Source organism: Scyliorhinus torazame, chromosome 11 (genome assembly GCF_047496885.1).
Source record: "Scyliorhinus torazame isolate Kashiwa2021f chromosome 11, sScyTor2.1, whole genome shotgun sequence".
Taxonomy (NCBI): domain Eukaryota; kingdom Metazoa; phylum Chordata; class Chondrichthyes; order Carcharhiniformes; family Scyliorhinidae; genus Scyliorhinus; species Scyliorhinus torazame.
In genome coordinates, this window is record NC_092717.1 from 48,102,154 (window position 1) to 48,121,152 (window position 18,999).

The 18,999-nt window shown below is 52.9% G+C and overlaps 1 protein-coding gene across 3 annotated transcripts in view; it reads right to left on the reverse strand.

The window, feature by feature from the left end:
• Window positions 1–857: 857 nt before the first annotated feature.
• The window catches only part of amph (amphiphysin), a 452,493-nt gene continuing 434,351 nt past the window's right edge, over window positions 858–18,999 (reverse strand). For all 3 annotated transcript variants that reach the window (XM_072467226.1, XM_072467225.1, XM_072467224.1), the window contains 2 exons: window positions 12,227–12,328; window positions 858–1,976 (listed from right to left, as the gene is read on the reverse strand). In XM_072467226.1, the coding sequence (XP_072323327.1) occupies window positions 1,869–1,976; window positions 12,227–12,328 (210 nt within the window). In that variant the 3' untranslated portion in view covers window positions 858–1,868. The remainder of the gene's footprint in view (window positions 1,977–12,226; window positions 12,329–18,999) is intronic.

Consider the following 18,999-nt stretch of genomic DNA (forward strand, 5'->3'; position numbering starts at 1 on the left):
TTTCGGAAAGTGGACACAATCATTTTGGACATTGTATGGGTGGGGAAGGTGCCGAGGGTGGGGTGCACTCTGCTACAGAGGCAAAGTCAGCAGGGGGGGTTGGCGCTGCCGAGCTTGCTTCATTATTATTGGGCGGCGAATGTGGACAAGGTGCGACGGTGGTGGGAAGGAGAGGGATAGTGTGGGTGAGGATGGGGGAATCTTGTAAGGGGTCTAGTTTGAGGGCTATGGTGATTTGCAGTGTTGCCAATGGCTCGGAGTAGGTATTCGAGGAGCCCAGTGGTACAGTCCACAGCGAAGATATAGAATCAGTTGAGGAGGCATTTTAGGATGGAAGGGATGTTGGTGCTAACGCTGCTGTGTGAGAATCATGGGTTTGAGCTGGAGGGGATGGATAGTGTATACAGGAGGTGGAGGGAAGTGGGGCTGGTCAAGGTGACAAAACTGTATTTGGAGGAAGGGTCCTCCAGTCTGGAGGAGCTAAGGGAGAGGGTACAGCTGCCGAGGGGTAGTGTGTTCAGGTATCTGCAGGTTAAGGATTTTGTGCAAAAGATCTGGTTCCCTGGATACACCCAGCTGGAGCGACTGTTGCTTCTGGATGTGGAAGGGGAGGGAAGAATTGGGGAAATATACAATTGGCTGGGGGAGCAGGGAGGCGAGCGGGTGGTGAAGATCAAGGAGAAATGGGAAGCGGAGTGGGGGGGGGGGGGGGGGGGTGGATTCCCCAGGTGGTTTTGATGCACCAACCAGTTGCTGCTTAACATTTAGGTGGTACAGATGAAAATGTATCCTGGTGCTGTGTAAGCTTGGTTGTGTGGCATTAAGACTCTTAAATAACAGGAGACAGGGGGCAGCACTGTATTACTTTTCCTTTATTCCGGCACGAGCAGTGAAATAAATAACAATGATCACAGAACCACACATCGATACAGTTACAACGCCTATTATTAATGTTGAATTTATTTTGGTGCATGTTTCACTTAATTGGAATAAAACATGCCAAACTGTTGCTGCAAGGATAAATAGAGGCCATGGTTTTAGATAACTGACACATCGTTTTATTTCACCTGTAAATGACCTGCAGATTCCTGTGTGATTATATCGAACAAAGTGGAAAAGCACCATCCGGCCACTAGGTGGAGGAGTCTTGTCCCTTGAACATCATTCTGGATTCATAATCTTTGTGCACAATACATTACAAACACGGCTTTTCAGATTTGTTTTGGCAATAAAGCAACAAGATTTGTTCAAAAACAGAGCCAACAGGAAGTGCTGGAGGTAGGAGCATGACATATATGGTGAGGAAATACATAAAGTAGGGTCACTTACACTGCATTACTGAAAAGACAGCTCTTCAGCTATAGAGGTGTATGTATGAAAACAATTTGCAGTAAACATATTAAAGATTAATAAGTATACAGATTATTTGACTACTTGACAAACTACTGAACTGTGATGCATTGCAACAAACTTATATAGTGCATGGAGCAAAACATAAATTTGTCATCGGGCGGATTACACTAGTATTATACTGATATTGAGGGGTTCATTCAAGAATCAACATTAACTCCAGGAGAACACAAATAAACATGGAGTCGCACTTTGATAAGCAAATACATATTCATTTCCATAGTTGGTTTGAAATATATCGAGGTCAATGCCATGCTTCCTGTGTTTTCAGCTAATATACATCTCCACTCTTCATTTTGTTCATTAGATGCTTTTAACCTTGCGGGTTAGCTTTTCAACTCTGATATTTACCCTTTGAAGATTCTAAGGACACAACCGTGCTGTGGGAGACAATGTGGTTTGCAGAGTAAAGTCCTGCTTTTCTGATAACGTCCTCACAGACAGACACCGGCTGAAGCCTACTCCAGTTGCTGAGTGAAATTCTTGGGAAACAAACCTTTAGAGGTGTTGGCAGGGCCGTACTGTAGCCAATCCGACTCCCTTACACCTGTGAGCCAGCCAGCATCCTGTGAGGGCAAAGAACGCATTAATCTATCTTCATAGGTCAATGTTAAAAAACAAATGTCACGGTACTATTCAAAGAGGATCAAGGTAACTACCCTCCACCAACAACCCCATGTCCCGATCAATATTTCTCCCTCACGTAACATCGCTTAAAGCAGATCCTCCGGTGATGTATTCGTTCTTGTTTGTTTTAGCTTGATGGGTGGTAAATTTGGTGCCACAATTCACAGCGATTACCAGCAACCTACTACCAAAAGGGATAATTTTGCATTTTTGCATTCTCAGTTAAGAACAGAGGTTCTGGAATGTGTATGGCAGGAAGCACAGTGAGGAAAATCACTGGCACACAATCTGTGACATTTACCATATGCTCACTCACCACTGGAAGTGTGGAAGGCGAGACTGCAAAAAAACACATTTCACTGAGTATCTAATAACTGAAAGCAGAAGCTTTCGTCTTGTCAATCTGAAGAGAGAAACATAGAAAATTTATACTGCATCATGTCTTTGCCAGCTGAAAAAGGTCTATGAAATCTAACCCCTTGGTCTGTAGCCCTTTAGGCTATGGCACTTCAAGTGCATATCTAATTATTTTAAAAATGCAATGAGGGCTTTTGTCTCCCATTCAGGGAGTTGAGATCCCCACTATCCTCGGGGTGAAAAAAATTCCATTTCCCTGCTAATCCTTCTATCAGCTACTTTAAATCCATGCCCCCCGGTTATTGACCGCTCTGCTGATGGAAATGGGTTCTTTAACTCTATCTAGACTCCTCAATTTTATAGAACTCAATTAAATCCCACCCCCAGCCTCCTCATTTCAAGAAATCCCGAGCCTATCCAATCTTTATAGCAGTTCCCCATCCCTGGCGTCATGTATTTAAATCTCATCTGTACCCTCTCTACCGCAATTGCATCTTTCCTCTAAAGTGGCGATCAGGACAGTATAAAGTACTCCAGCTGTGGCATAAATCGTATTTTGTACAGTTCTAACGTAACCTTCCTGCTCTTATATTCCACGCTTCGGTTAATAAAGGGAAGTACCACTTTATCTACCTGTCCTGTTACCTGCAGGAGTTAGTGACCAGGGGCGTCATTCTCCGACCCCCCGCCGGGTCGGAGAATGGCCGTTGGCCGCCGTGAATCCCGCCCCGCCGAAGTCTCCGAAGGGAGAAAAGTCGGCGGGGCGTTAATGGCGCCGCTGCCGCGGAGAATGTCACGGGTCTGTGCAAGGCAGCCGATTTTCGGCCTGCCGATATTCTCCCTTCCGGATGGGCCGAAGTCCCGTCGACGTGATGACCGTTCACGTCGACGTGAATCAAACCTCCTTTTCATCGGCGTGACCCGGTGCTCCAGGCTCACGCCGACCAGCGAGGAGGTGAGTGACGGCCTGGGGGGTTGGCTCTGGGCAGGAAATGGCATGGCCGCAGATTGCGTGAGGAGAGGTGTGTCTCGGCTTGTGTGTGTGTGTGTGTGCGGCGGGGGGGGGGGGTGGTTAGAGTAGGCTGGGCTCCGGGGGAGTGCCGGGAGGGGGTCCGTGCCGGGGTGGAGGTTGGGGGGGTCCGTGCCGGGGTGGAGGTTGGGGGGGGGGGTCCGTGCTGGGGTGGAGGTTGGGGGTTGGGGGGGGTCCGTGCTGGGGTGGAGGTTGGGGAGGGGGTCCGTGCCGGGGTGGAGGTTGGGGGGGGTCCGTGCTGGGGTGGAGGTTGGGGGTTGGGGGGGGTCCGTGCCGGGGTGGAGGTTGGGGAGGGAGTCCGTGCCGAGGAGGGTGATGGGAGGGCAAATGAGTTGGTCCACCTGGCCAGGTGCCAGCCTCCAACAGTTGGACCCATGTGGTCCATGCCACCTGGCTGGGGGGAGGAGGGGATATGGGCAATGATGACATGTCGTCGTCCCCTCCCCCCCCCCCACCAGGCCGTCATGTTTTCAGACCAGCGATGTTGGCCGCCGTGGTGGCAGCCGCTCATGTCTATGTTGCCCTGGATGAGGAGGAGGAGCAGGAGGAGGAGCGTGCCAGAGAGGCGGCGCAGGCTGCCGCAGAGGGGCAGGCGGCAGCCGCCCAGGCTGGAGGGACACCTGACCGACAGGACGAGGAGGGGGAGGAGGACGTCGCGGCCCCACGGCAACGGAGGCACCCGAGGGCGCCCTGTGTGTACCGGCCCCGGCAGTCATACCAGGACCTCACGGACCGGGAATGCAGGAGGAGACTCCGGATGAGCCAGGAAACCGTGGCACACATCTGCCACCTGCTGGCACACCTGTCACCGCATGGCACTGGCGGGGGACACCCTCTCCCCGTGTCCGTCAAGGTTATGGTGGCCCTGAACTTTTATGCAACGGGGTCATTCCAGGCACCGAGTGGGGACCTGTCCGGCATATCGCAGACATCGGTGCACCGGTGCATCCGGGCAGTGACAGATGCCCTTTATGCCATGGCGCACCGCTACATCCGCTTCCCCGTGTACCGGGCCAGCCAAGATGCCTGGGCCGTGGGCTTCTCTGCCGTTGCCGGGTTCCCCATGGTCCAGGGCGCGATCGATGGGATGCACGTCGCCGTGCGGCCACCTGAAGATAACAGGGCCGTGTTCACTAATAGGAAGGGGACCTATTCGATGAACGTACAGGTGGTCTGCGACCACCGCATGATGATCCTGCACGTCTGCGCCCGTCACCCAGGCAGTGTACACGACTCATTCGTGTTGTCGCGGCCATTCATCCCCGGCATGTACGAGGGACGCCATCCCCGGCTGAGGGGCTGGTTGCTTGGCGACAGGGGCTACCCATTGCGATCGTGGCTGATGACGCCTATACGGAGGCCACGCAATGAGGCGGAGAACCGCTACAATGATGCCCATGTAGCGACAAGGGGAGTGATCGAGAGGTGCTTTGGCGTGCTGAAGATGCGTTTCAGGTGCCTGGACCTCTCTGGGGGCGCCCTCCAGTATCGGTCAGATATGGTCGGCCGCATCATTGTGGTGTGCTGCGTCCTGCACAACATAGCCCAGCAGAGGGGCGATGTGCCGCAGGCAGAGGAGGGCGGAGTGGAGGAGCAGCAGGAAGAGGCGCAGTCCTCCCCAGATGAGGGGGATGGGGGCAATGGTCAGGGCAGACGGGGTAGACACAGGCGGGTGGCTGTCCACCGTTACCGGCTGGCCCAGCGGGCACGGGACAGACTGATAGCCGCCCGCTTCACTGACTAGATGGGCGTGGGAATCGGGTAGTATGGCCACAGACCGCACACCATGGCAACAGCCGACCACCCACACCCCCCACCCACCCACCCACCCAGCACCCTCACCCCCCTCCCCAACCCCACACACCCCACCCGCATGCACACCACCCCCCCCCAATTGCCGATCCACCGGCGGCACAACGGGCCGGGCTCACCCAGTTGCGGGTGGACTCGTGTCTATCGCAGGCCATGGAGGATGATGACAACCCGCCCTGCGATGAGCTCCTGGCTCTACATCGTTGGACTATGTCTGACCCATGGCCACAGTACCACCATCCACCCGGACCATCCCTGCATGCGGCTGTGACACTGCAGCGCACGGTCCCGTCCTCTGCCCGGGGGATGTTGATGGCGGCCCAGGGAGAAGGGGGCAGACTCACCTGGGGCTGAGGTAAGACCACCCGTCACACACACACTTGCGCTCAACGTACATGACACGCCCGCACACTTTGGACAGAGCACAAAGGCAGCTTCGGTAGGTGTAACATTGACTTTAATAACCAAAGGAGTTCATGCACGTGCCCTAGCCCCTAAAACTCATCTGTGCCCTGCACCCGTGCCAACTTACTCAGTGTCTAATTGTTTGGCCTTACGGGCCCTTTGACTACGTCGACGTGGTTCCCCAGACGGTACAGCAGAACTGGAGGTGGACTCCTGTGATTCCTGCCCTCTGACACTGGATCCCTTTGGTGGCCGTTTCCTGGGGCGTCCTGGTCTAGATGGGCCAGGCTGCGGCCCGGGCGACTGGGATGGCGAGCTGCCAGCCTGTCCTGCCCGTTGCCCACCCGATGCACCTGGGACGGAAGGGGGGGAGTCCGAGGTGTCGCGGTGTACCGGGACCTCCCCTACAGAGGGAGCCGGGACGGACCACACCACCTCCTCCTCCCTCGGGGTGCCCGATGGCCCCCAGGCCTCTACATGGGTGGGGGATGCGAACGGACTGGCCATCCGACGCGCCCCCGACATCTGGCGCTGCCAGTCCTGGAGGCCCGTGCTGGTATCGACAGGGGTCTGCAGGTTTGCAGCCATGGAGCCCAGGGGGTTGTCAAACCCTGTCTGTGACAGTGCGACGCCGGCTCGCACATGGCCACTGGCGCCGATGCCCTCAGCGATGGCCTGCTGAGACTGGGCCATGGCCTGCTGAGACTGGGCCATGGCCTGCAGAGACTGGGCCATGGCCTGCAGAGACTGGGCTATCGCCTGCTGAGACTGGGCCATGGCCTGCTGAGACTGGGCTATGGCGTTGAGCGCCTCTGCCATCTGGCGCTGGCACTGGCTCATGGCCTCCTGTGAGAGGGCAGCCATTTCCTGGGCCACAGACGCCGCCTGCACGGAAGGCCCCAGGCCTCGCAAACCGTTCCCCATGTCTGACACCGTCGCACCCATTGCCTCCACCGCGGACGCCACCCGTGCGGTGTCAGCCTGGGTGGCACGCATGACCGGGACCACTCCCAGCTCCTGGACGCGGGTGGACTCCTCCACCTGCGACCGCAGCCGCCGCAAGCCACCCGTCACCCTATTCGCTCGTCTCCGTGTCGGTGGTTGCATCGGATCTATGTGTGGGTGTGGTAACTGCAGGAACCCGGGATCCATCTGGGCGGCAGATGTTCGCTTGGCCTGGGCTGCCCTCCGACCGCACGGTCCCTCTGCTGCTCCTACCTCCACCTGCTGTACCGGGACGGCTGTGTTGTGCGCACCAGTGAGTGTACCAGACGCCTCATCACTAAAGTGCCCAACCGTGGTGAGTGTTTCTGCGATGGTGGAGGGTGTTGGTGACAGCAGTGGCGTTGTGTCGTGCTCTTCGTCCCACTCTGACTCCATGGCACTTTGGGGTGGGGGTTCGTCTCCACCCATCCACTCTGAGTCACTGTCCGGTATTTCGTCTTCCCGGGTAGGGGTGTCCTGGGTAGTGCTGTCCCGGGTAGTGCTGTCCCGGGTAGTGCTGTCCCGGGTAGGGGTGTCCTGGGTAGTGCTGTCCCGGGTAGTGGTGTCCCGGGTAGGGGTGTCCTGGATAGTGGTGTCCTGGGTAGTGGTGTCCTGGCTCGGATGTGACGGGGGCCTGTGGCTGCCCCCCTCATCGCTGGGTGGTCGCTCCCGCACGTGACGGGGGTGTCGTCTCCCTGTTGCTCCAGGTCTCTCCGTCTCCCGTGGTGTGCGAGGGGCATCCTGCGGGCGTCGCATGCTGGAGGGTCCGGGTCTCTCCGTCTCCCGTGGTGTGCGAGGGGCATCCTGCGGGCGTCGCATGCTGGAGGGTCCGGGTCTCTCCGTCTCCCGTGGTCTCCGAGGGGCATCCTGCGGACGTCGCATGCTGGAGGGTCCGGGTCTCTCCGTCTCCCGTGGTCTCCGAGGGGCATCCTGCGGGCGTCGCATGCTGGAGGGTGCAGGTCTCTCCGTCTCCTGTGGTCTCCGAGGGGCATCCTGCGGGCGGTGTGCATCTGCGGGGATGGGTGCCTGGACGTTTGGTCCTGCGATACACAATGAAGCATGCATGGTTAGACATCAGGCAGTGATCAGGTGATACGGGGAGGGGGATATAGGGGAGGGGGGATATGGGGACGGGCTGTTGGTGGCTCACTTGCTCGTGGGCATCAGCAACCTCCCGGTCCTCAGGTCCGCCAGCCAGTTCCAGGGCCCTTTCCTCGTGTACGGTCAGTGGCCTCTCATCAGCAGGCCCTCCTCCAGTCCTCACATGCTCCCTATTGTTGTGTGCGCGCTTCTCCTGTGGGGGGGGGGGGTGGTGGCAGGGGTAAAAGGCAACAGTGTTAGGCAGGTATATGAATGCACGCCATCAGTTGCGCGTGCATTGCAGAGGTTAAGGTTAGGGCTGGATTCACTTGGGGATATGGGGGATATGGGGGAGGGGGATATGGGGGAGGGGGGATATGGGGGATATGGGGAGGGGGGATATGGGGGAGGGGGGATATGGGGGAGGGGGGATATGGGGAGGGGGGATATGGGGGAGGGGGGATATGGGGGAGGGGGGATATGGGGGAGGGGGGATATGGGGGAGGGGGGGATATGGGGGAGGGGGGATATGGGGGAGGGGGGATATGGGGGATATGGGGGAGGGGGGATATGGGGGAGGGGGGGATATGGGGAGGGGGGATATGGGGGAGGGGGATATGGGGGAGGGGGGATATGGGGGATATGGGGGAGGGGGGATATGGGGGAGGGGGGGATATGGGGGAGGGGGGATATGGGGGAGGGGGGATATGGGGGATATGGGGGAGGGGGGATATGGGGGAGGGGGATATGGGGGAGGCTCACCCTGCCTGCTCTGACGAGGTCGTTCACCTTCTTGTGGCACTGGGTGCCTGTCCGTGGTGTGCAAGTGGGATTTGCGCCGTTTTTTGCGCCGATCGGCGGACTTTCCGCCGATAACGGAGAATTTCGCCCATGAACTCCATTCCTCCACAGTATTATTTATTAATACTGCCAAGGTTAGGCTGACAAACCTCTTTTTGAACAACAGTACACCATTCGCCATTCTGCAGTCTTCTAGCACCACACCTAAAGCTGGAGAATTGTGGAAGAGGATGCTCAGAGCCTCTGTTATTTCCTCCCTTGATTCCCTTAGCAGCCTTGACCCACCGATTCATCCGCTTTCAAAGATGCTAAGCCTTTTTCCTCTCTATGTTCTGACCATCTGATATTTCACATGCCACTTTTCAACAACAGTGCCTGCATTGTCCTCTTCTTTTGTGAAGACAGATGCAAAGTATTTATTAAGAACCAAATCAGTGTTTCCCACCTCCACAAACAGGTTAACTTTATGATCTCTAATTGCCCCTATTCTTTCCTGAGTTATCCTTTTGTTCTTTGTAGTTATAAAATATTTTGGGGTTTTCCTTGAATTTACACGCCAATATCTTTTTTCACGTTCTCTTTTTACTTTCCTGATTTCCTTTTCATCTCCAGCCCAGCACTTTGTAAACTCCCATGGACTTTCGGCTGTCATGAGCTTTTGGTATCTTCCAAAAGCTTTCCTTTTTTATTTTAACCCACTCTTTATATTCTTTGACATCCAGGGTTGTCAAGTTTTGGAAGTTCCATCCCATTTCTATGTGGGAACATATTGGGGTAAATCTTTTGGTCCCGCCTGCCACAAGAATCATCGTGGGCGGGAAGGACAATTTCACGGACTGTTAAAAGGCCCATTGACTTCGGGTGGGAATTTCCAGTCCCAGAGCGGTGCACGACGGAAAATTCCGGGCTTTAGTTATGATTCCTCTCTAATTTCTCCCGGACTGCCTCCCATCTTCTCTGACACTGATTTACCTTCAAGTAGCTGTTTCCAGTCCACTTTTGCCAAATCACATCTCAGCTTCGTAAAAAAAAATTTCCTCCAAATTAAAACTTTTACTCTTGGTTTACCCTTGTCCTTTTTTTAATAACTACTCTAAATTCAGTTAAATTATGATCACTACAACCAAAAATGCTCTCCCGCTGATAACTCTTCTACGTGCCCATTTCCTAAGAGTAAGTTCAAAACTGCCCTCTTGTTGGGCGCTGGCTATATATTGGTCAAAAATGTTCTCCTGAAGATATTTGAAGAATTCTCCACCTTTTACACTCATTTTATCTTAGTCAGTAATAGTGCAATTAAAATCTACTAATACTGGTGCTAATGCTGCCCTACTGTTTCTGAATTTCTCAGCAATTTGCCTACACATTTGCTCATCTTTCTCCATCTGGCTGTTTGGGAATGTTTGGGATGTTCCCAGCCCCTTGTTTATTCCTCGGTTGAACTCCTACAGTCTCATTTGATGAATCCTTCCTCACAGCTGTGATCTGGGATTCACTCAGACCCAGGTTCAGGTTGACAGGAAGAGTCCTAGCACATTTCTGATAGAAAACTTGGACAGAATTCGTTCTGTAGTTATACTAAACTGTGCTAGGGTCACCAGACACAAAGTAAGCATAAGTTAGTTCCATCCGTGAAATCTAAAATGAAAATTCAAGGGGTCAAATCAGTCCCTGTAATGTCCAAATAACCACTCCTTGAACTCATTAACTAAGATGCAATCTGGATGCTCAGTGCTAGCTCTTAAGGAGCTCTGGCATTGTAATTTATTTCTATTCTGCAGTTCAACCTTTGGAGATAAATTGTTTGGATTAAAAGCCGCAGGAAAGTACCAATCAGATTTTTGCAAACAACAGCTGATCCTGATCTTGTGGCTATCACTCTTTAATGTGGACATTAATGTTTTGTCTGGCCTCAGTTGGTTGCAGTCTTGCCTTTGTTCAGGAAGATTGTGGGTAAAAATCCCACTCTCCAGATAAATGTAAACTTATGCTTCAATGAAGTATTGAGGGGTCATGCATTTTGGATTATGATCAATATTGTTTATTAGCTGGAGGTAAAATACATCATTTGAAGAAGAGCAGGCAGTTCTCCCAGTCGCCTGGCCAATTTTTCTCCCTCAGTCCACACCATCCAGTAGTCATTCATCTTTTATGGTGTTTGTGGAATCTTGTGGATAAATGGGTGAATAACAGTGAACACACTTCAAAGTCTCATTTATAAAGCATTAGTTAGGCCCCATTTAGAATACTGTGAGCAATTTTGGGCCCCACACCTCAGGAAGGACATACTGGCACTGGAGCGGGTCCAGCGGAGATTCACACGGATGATCCCAGGAATGGTAGGCCTAACACACGATGAACGTCTGAGGATCCTGGGATTATATTCATTGGAGTTTAGGAGGTTGAGGGGAGATCTAATAGAAACTTACAAGATAATGAATGGCTTAGATAGGTGTGGATGTAGGGAAGTTGTTTCCATTAGCAGGGGAGACTAGGACCCGGGGGCACTGCCTTAGAATAAAAGGGAGTCACTTTAGAACAAGAGATGAGGAGAAATTTCTTCAGCCAGAGAGTGGTGGGTATGTGGAATTCATTGGCCACAGAGGGCGGTGGAGACCGGGACGTTGAGTGTCTTTAAGACAGAAGTTGATAAATTCTTGATTTCTCGAGGAATTAAGGGCTATGGAGAGAGAGCGGGTAAATGGAGTTGAAATCAGCCATGATTGAATGGTGGAGTGGACTCGATGGGCCGAATGGCCTTACTTCCACTCCTATGTCTTATGGTCTAAAGGTAAACAATTGGATATAAAGCCCGTATGGATGCTGCGGTGTGGGAAGACATTATATAATTGCAAGTTTTTTGTTCTTATTGAAGGCAAATCCTCCTGGGAAAGCACATGGACTGCTTCACCAATGCTAAAACTGAGGTTCACCACGACTCTTAATCGACTTCTCTAATGTTTGAAACAAAAATGCATGACAACTACATTATTTTTTTAACAATCAACTACTCCCACGAAATGGTGAAACATTTTGTTTCCCTTCAGAATATAAGAACATAAGAACTAGAAGCAGGAGTAGGCCACCTGGCCCCTCGAGCCTGCTCCACCATTCAATGAGATCATGGCTGATCTTTTGTGGACTCAGCTCCACTTTCCGGCCCGAACACCATAACCCTTAATCCTTTATTCTTCAAAAAACTGTCTATCTTTATCTTAGAAACCATTTAATGAAGGAGCCTCTACTGCTTGACTGGGCAAGGAATTCCATAGATTCACAACCCTTTGGGTGAAGAAGTTCCTCCTAAACTCAGTCCTAAATCTACTTCCCCTTATTTTGAGGCTATGCCCCCTAGTTCTGCTTTCACCCGCCAGTGGAAACAACCTGCCCGCATCTATCCTATCTATTCCCTTCATAATCTTATATGTTTCTATAAGATCCCCCCTCATCCTTGCATTGAACCTTTGGAAGTTTAATTATTCGAGCCAATTGACCCTTTTCTTCCTGCACATGCACAAGACTGAGGAAATAGTAATAATATTTCATTGTGGGCAAAATTTCCAATGAGACCACTGAGTGGATCCTTATGTTTATTAACTTTGAGTTTCAGATTTCTGACTTGCCGGGTCTCAGTGTGGTTTGAAAACAGTGGAAAAATAAGAACATTTTAGAGTACCTTTCTGTTAGTAGCTCTGCCTTATGTAAGTGGTTTCTGCTTACCTGGTCTTCGATGATCTCAGATGGAATCACTAACACAATGTCTCCACGCTCTAAGTTAAGCTCATCTGCATTAGCAGCTTCAAAGTCATGGAGTGCTTTAACCTGTTGGAACATTCAACCATAAATTGTCTGCTTTCGTTGATATGGGATCCACCACATCAAGGCACACTTCATTTTGTACATCATACCAACAGCTACAGACTGGATTAGTACACCAACTTTCAACCTTTAGTGTTTTGAAAGTCCAGGGTGTGCACCTCTGGTATTTACAGAGAAAGGAAGAACTAGTTAATTGTCAGCTTTGAATCAGAGGTAACATGCCTCTGAGTCCACAGGTTGTGTCATCAAGTCTCACTCCCCATCACATAATCTAGGCTGAAAGTTCACTGCAGTTCTGAGGGAATACTGACTGATCAGAGGTGTCATTTCTTTCGATGAGATGCTCCATCTGCCCTCCTAGGTTATATAAGAAAGACTGCATGGCACTTTGAAGAAAAAGAGGGCGGCTTCTCCCAGGGGCCCAGGGGTATATTTATCCCTCAAACACCATTGAAAACACTATTGGGTCATTGGTTGAAATCTTCCATCCTCGTTTGCGGGTTGGAGTTTCAGGTGCCACTGAAAGCTGGCTCACCAAATTTTCCGTTTCTCACCTCGCAACGTGCCCCGCCAAGGGTTACACTGCAGAATCCCGCCATTACCTCATTGCTGTGCACAAATGAGCTTTGCACTTGCCTACGTTTATAACTGTGGCGTCACTTCAAAAGTATTTCTTCCACCATATTAGCATACTTAACTTCTAACTCAAATATTTACCCTTTCAGGGGGGGGGGGGGGGGGGGCAGGGAGGCGGGGGGGGGGCGGTAATTACTCCTATTTGAACAACTGATAACGTGTCTGAAAGGAACAGAATTTTGGAACTTTGGGGGGGAGATACAAACTAAATATTTGCAGATAAAATACATGAACTATGGGTAAGAAAATACGACTCACGGATGCCCTGTTTTGCAAAACCTAGCGAACATGAACTGTCTCAGTGTGCAAGGACTAATTTTGTCATTTCACTGTACAGCGGAAGTCTTATTTGAAGGGACAGTAGGTCAGGCATTGTTGATCCAAGACAGGTTGAGCTGTGATAAACAGCTCTGACATTAGGGACACTTGGCCTTTGTGACTCTGGGCTAACTGGATTGGGGGAGAGATGGGGTGCACGATATGGGGGAGGGGGTAGAGTTGTTGGGTGAGGGGGGGGGGGGGGGGGGGGGGGAATTAGGCAGTGAAGTGAGATGTCATCCAGGGACCTGCCCAGAAAGTTTGCTGACAACACAAAAGAATGTTTGTTTCTGAAAAAGGCCAAGAAGACACAAAGTAGAGTTTTTTCAAATTCCGGGTTTTAATTGTGTGACATTTCCTCTGGCTGGGGAGTCAGTGATGTGAAGTCATTGTGGTAAACCACTATTGTATTGTATTGTTACATGCCTGGGCTTGTCCCTGCTGGCTCCGCCTGTGGCTCCTCCCTCGGGCTCATGTATAAAGGTGGCCAACCTCCAGCCCTGCCCTCATTCTGGGACTGGCTGCCAGCAGGTGTCTTTAAGCTGATTAAAGCCACAGTTTTTCTCCCGACTCCTCGTCTGTCGTCAATTGATGGTACATCAATTTAATCAGCTTAAAATTTTCAGATGGATCCATCGCTAAAACCTGATCGCCTGGAGCTGGACCCCCAAGCAGCTGACGGCACTAATACGTTTGAACACTGGCTACGCTGCTTCGAATCGTAAATCAGGTCCTCCACGATCGCCATCGCTGAGACCCACAAGCTGCGAATCCTCAACTCCCGGGTGAGCCCGCAAGTATTCCTTATCATCAGGGACGCTGACTCGTACGAGGATGCGATAACGCTGTTGAAAGGGCAGCATGCTAAAGGAGTCAACAAAGCATATGCTTGGCATCTCCTTGCCACGAGGCGACAGCGCCCTGGAGAATCGCAAGCCGAATTTCTGCGCGCATTGCAGGTACTCGGTCGGAACTGCAGTTGTAAGGCGGTATCGGCTGCCGAGCATATAGAGTTGCTGATCTGGGACGCCTATGTCGCAGGCATAAAATCGAATTACATTCGCCAGCGCCTACTAGAAGGGGGTACACTCGACCTCCAAGAAACAGGACGGATTTTGGACTCATTAGAAGTGGCCTTCCGCAACTTGGATGCCTACACCTCCGACCACGCGGCACCCTCGTGGACGTCGTGGGCACCGCCATCACCTGACCCGGCGGTGCCGCAAGCCTGTGCCGCGCAGCAACCTGCCAAACCCGGAGGCCCAAAATGTTACTTCTGTGGCCAGAGTAAGCACCCCAGGCAACGCTGCCCAGCGAGGAGCGTGATCTGCAACGGGTGCGGTAAGAAGGGCCACTTCTCTAAAGTCTGCCAGGCCCGACCTGTTTGTAAGCCCAGCAGCGCTGCGTGTAACTTGTGGGGGCCGCCTTCTTCAACACCACCCACCACGTGCAACCCATGGGGGCCTCCATCTTGGCCAACATCTTCGACGCCACCTGCCACGTGGAACTCGTGGGGGCCGCCATCTTTGATTCGCCTCGCCGCCTCCCGGAACCCCTGCTCATCCGATCGGCCTGCCCACCTTCCAAAGATCGCCTCCATCACCCTCGACCAGTCTCGACCTCATCACCTCGCCAAATCCATGATGGCAATCCGGATCAACGGTCACGCGACGACCTGCCTGTTTGACTCCGGGAGCACAGAGAGTTTTATTCACCCAGATACGGTACGGCGCTGCTCCCTCCCAGTCTTACCCGTGACTCAGTAAATCTCCCTGGCTTCCAAATCTCATTCCATGGAAGTCCGTGGGTACTGTGGTGCAACCCTGACAGTGCGGGGCATTGTGTTCAAACTCTACGTCCTCCCACAACTTTGCGCTGCCGTACTACTAGGTCTTGACTTCCAGTGCTGCCTCAAAAGTCTTACCCTGGAGTTCGATGGACCCCTGTCCCCCCCCGTCCCTCACCGTATGCAGCCTCTCGACCCTTAAAGTCGCCCCACCCCCGCTCTTTGCTAACCTCACCCTGGACTGTAAGTCGGAGGTCCAGCGACTCCTGCGGGAAGGGACCATAGAGGCCAGTACTAGCCCCTGGAGAGCCCAAGTGGTGGTCGTCAAAACTGGGGAGAAGCACCGGGTGGTCATCAACTACAGTCATACCATCAACCGGTACACGCAGCTCGATGCGTACCCCTCCCCCGCATATCTGACATGGTCAATCAGATTGTGCAGTACCGAGTCTTCTCCACCATCGACTTGAGATCCGCGTACCACCAGCTCCCTATCCGCCCGGAGGACCGCCAATAGACTGCCTTCGAGACAGATGGCCACCTCTACCACTTCCTCAGGGTCCCCTTCGGCGTCACCAATGGGGTCTCGGCCTTCCAACGGAAGATGGACCGAATGGTTGACCAGCACGGTCTGCGGGCCACGTTCCCGTATCTGGATAATGTCACCATCTGCGGCCATGAGGCCAACCTCCAAAAATTCCTCCACACCGCCAAGCTCCTTAACCTCACATACAATAAGGAGAAATGCATTTTCCGCACAACCCGCCTAGCCATCCTTGGCTACGTTGTGGAAAACGGAGTCCTAGGGCCCGATCCCGACCGCATGCGCCCCCTCCTGGAACTCCCCCTTCCCCACTGCCTCAAGGCCCTGAAGAGATGCCTGGGGTTCTTCTCCTACTATACCAGTGGGTCCCCAATTACGCGGACAAGGCCCGCCCACTCATTAAATCCACCCTGGCCTTCAACTGCATCAAAGCAGATATTGCCAAGGCCGCAATGCACGCAGTAGACGAGTCCATCCCGTTCCAGGTGGAGAGCGATGCGTCCAACTTTGCCCTGGCCGCTACCCTCAACCAGGCAGGCAGGCCCGTGGCTTTCTTCTCCCGTACCCGCCAGGGCTCCGAAAGTCGACACTCTTCCGTCGAAAAGGATGCCCAAGCCATTGTGGAAGCTGTGCGACATTGAAGGCATTACCTGGCCGGCAGGCGATTCACTCTCCTCACTGACCAACGGTCGGTGGCCTTCATGTTCAATAACACACAGCGGGGCAAAATCAAGAATGACAAGATCCTGAGGTGGAGGGTCGAACACTCCACCTATAATTATGATATCTTGTATCGACCTGGGAAGCTCAATGAGCCCCCAGATGCCCTATCCTGCAGTACATGTGCCAGCGCACAAGTAGACCGACTTCGGGCCCTCCACAATGACCTCTGTCACCTAGGGGCACCCGGTTCTTCCACATCATCAAGGCTCGCAACCTGCCTTACTCCATCGAGGGGGTCAGGGCCATGACCAGGGACTGCCAGGTCTGCGCGGAGTGCAAACCGCACTTCTATTGGCCAGACAGAGCACACCTGGTAAAGGCCTCCCGCCCCTTCGAGCGCCTCAGCGTCGATTTCAAAGGGCCCCTCCCCTCCACTGACCATAACGTGTACTTCCTCAACATCATTGATAAGTACTCACATTTCCCTTTCGACATACCATGCCCTGACATGACCTCTGCCACAGTCATCAAGGCCCTGCACGGTCTCTTCACCTTGTTCGGTTTCCCCACCTATATCCATAATGATCAGAGTTCCTCTTTCATGAGTGATGAGCTGTGTCAGTTCCTGCTTAGCAAGGGCATCGCTTCAAGCTGGACGACCAGCTATAACCCCCGGGGTAACGGACAGGTGGAGATGGAGAACGCGATGGTCTGGAAGGCTGTCCTTCTTGCCCTACGGTCTAGAAGTCTCCCAGTCTTCCGCTGGCAGGAGGTCCTTCCCGATGCGCTCCACTCCATCCGGTCGCTTCTGTGTACCACCACCAATGTGACCCCTCATGAGAGGATGTTTGTTTCCCCCAGGAAGTCCACCTCAGGGGTCTCACTCCCATCCTGGCTGACTGTCCCAGGGCCCGTCCTCCTCCGGAAGCATGCGAGGAGCCATAAGTCGGATCCACTAGTCGAAAAGGTCCTTCTCCGCCATGCTAACCCCCAAATATGCTTACGTGGCACACCATGACGGGCGGGAGGACACAGTCTCCCTTCGGGATTTGGCACACGCAGGTTCCATAGTGATCATCACCACTACCCCCGACCCTACACCGTCTCCCCCCATTGCTACTCATCTACTACGAGACGCAGAAGACGACATGCTCCTGGATATGCAGGCCTCAACACCTCATCCGACACCAATATCCACACCACAGCCGGGACTGAGGCAGTCACAGCGTAAAGTAAAAGCCCCAGACAGACTCGACCTACAACTCAACCCATCCACTTCACCCCCGCCGGACTCTTTTTTTTAAACAGGGGGCGAATGTGGTAAACCACTATTGTATTGTATTGTACTGTTGTGTTGTTACATGCCTGGGCTTGTCCCTGCTGGCTCTGCCTGTGGCTCCTCCCCTCGGGCTCATGTATAAAGATGGCCAACCTCCAGCCCTGCCCTCATTCTGGAACCGGCTGCCACCAGGTGTCTTTAAGGTGATTAAAGCCACAGTTTTTCTCCCGACTGCTCGTCTGTCGTCAATTGATGGTACATCAGTCATCAAGTAAAATTTTTCATTCTCACCAAGAGAGAGGGGCAGGAGACTTAGGCAAATTTCTCCATGCAGAAGATTTTTTTTAAAAAGGGTATTTTACAGAGGGGCGGTTGAGACATGTTTAGAGTGCTTGAACTTTTTGGAACAGAGGCAGATTGTGGTAAACACCACTGGTAACACACTATGCGTATTACGGTACTGCCACTGTATTACAGGTACCACAGTAAGCCCAGCCTGCTGGCTCCTCCCAGTAGGCAGCGTATAAAAGTGTCTGCTTTCCTGTGCTGCTCCCATTCTGGTTCCAGCTCCAGGAGGCTCAACATCTTGTGCAATAAAGCCTCGATTGTTTCACCATTCTCGTCTCGTGGTCATTGACAGTACATCAATTTATTGCACAAGATTTTACGAGATGAACGTCTTTACCAAGCCTGATCGCCTGGAATTGAACCCTCACGCAGCCGAAGCCACTGCCACCTTTAAGCACTGGCTAGCTTGCTTCGAAGGGTACCTCGGAGCAGCCACTGAAGAACTCTCAGACCCGCAGAAGCTCCAGATCCTCTACTCACGGGTGAGCCCACAAGCTTTTCCCCTCATCCGGGACACGCCAACCTACTCAGAAGCAATGGTGCTACTAAAGGGACACTACATCAAGTCGGTGAATCAAGTGTACGCCAGGCACCTCCTGGCCACGAGACGGCATCTCCCGGGGAGTCTCAGGACGATTTTTTGCGGGCTCTACGGATACTCGGTAGGAACTGTAACTGCAAGGCAGTTTCGGTAGTCCAACACACCAAACTATTAATCAGAGACGCTTTTGTCACGGGCATTAAGTCTACTTACGTTCGCCAGAGGCTATTGGAAGGGGGAACGCTCGACCTTGCAGAGACTGTGCAACTTGCTAACTCCCTAGAAGTGGCCTCCCGTAATCTGAGGCCGACACCTCTGACTGCGCGGCACCCTCGTGGGCATCGTGGGCCCCACCAGCGGCCGACTCGAGTACACCGCAAGCCTGCGCCGCGCGGCAGCCAGCCAACTCCGGAGAGACCAAATGTTACTTTTGTGGCCAGAGCAAAAATCCCAGCACGGTGCGCGACCTGCAACGGGTGTGGGAAGAAGGGCCACTTCGTTTCCGTTTGCTAGGTCCGGTCGGTCGCCGCTGTTTCCAGGCCCAACATCCCAGGTGGCT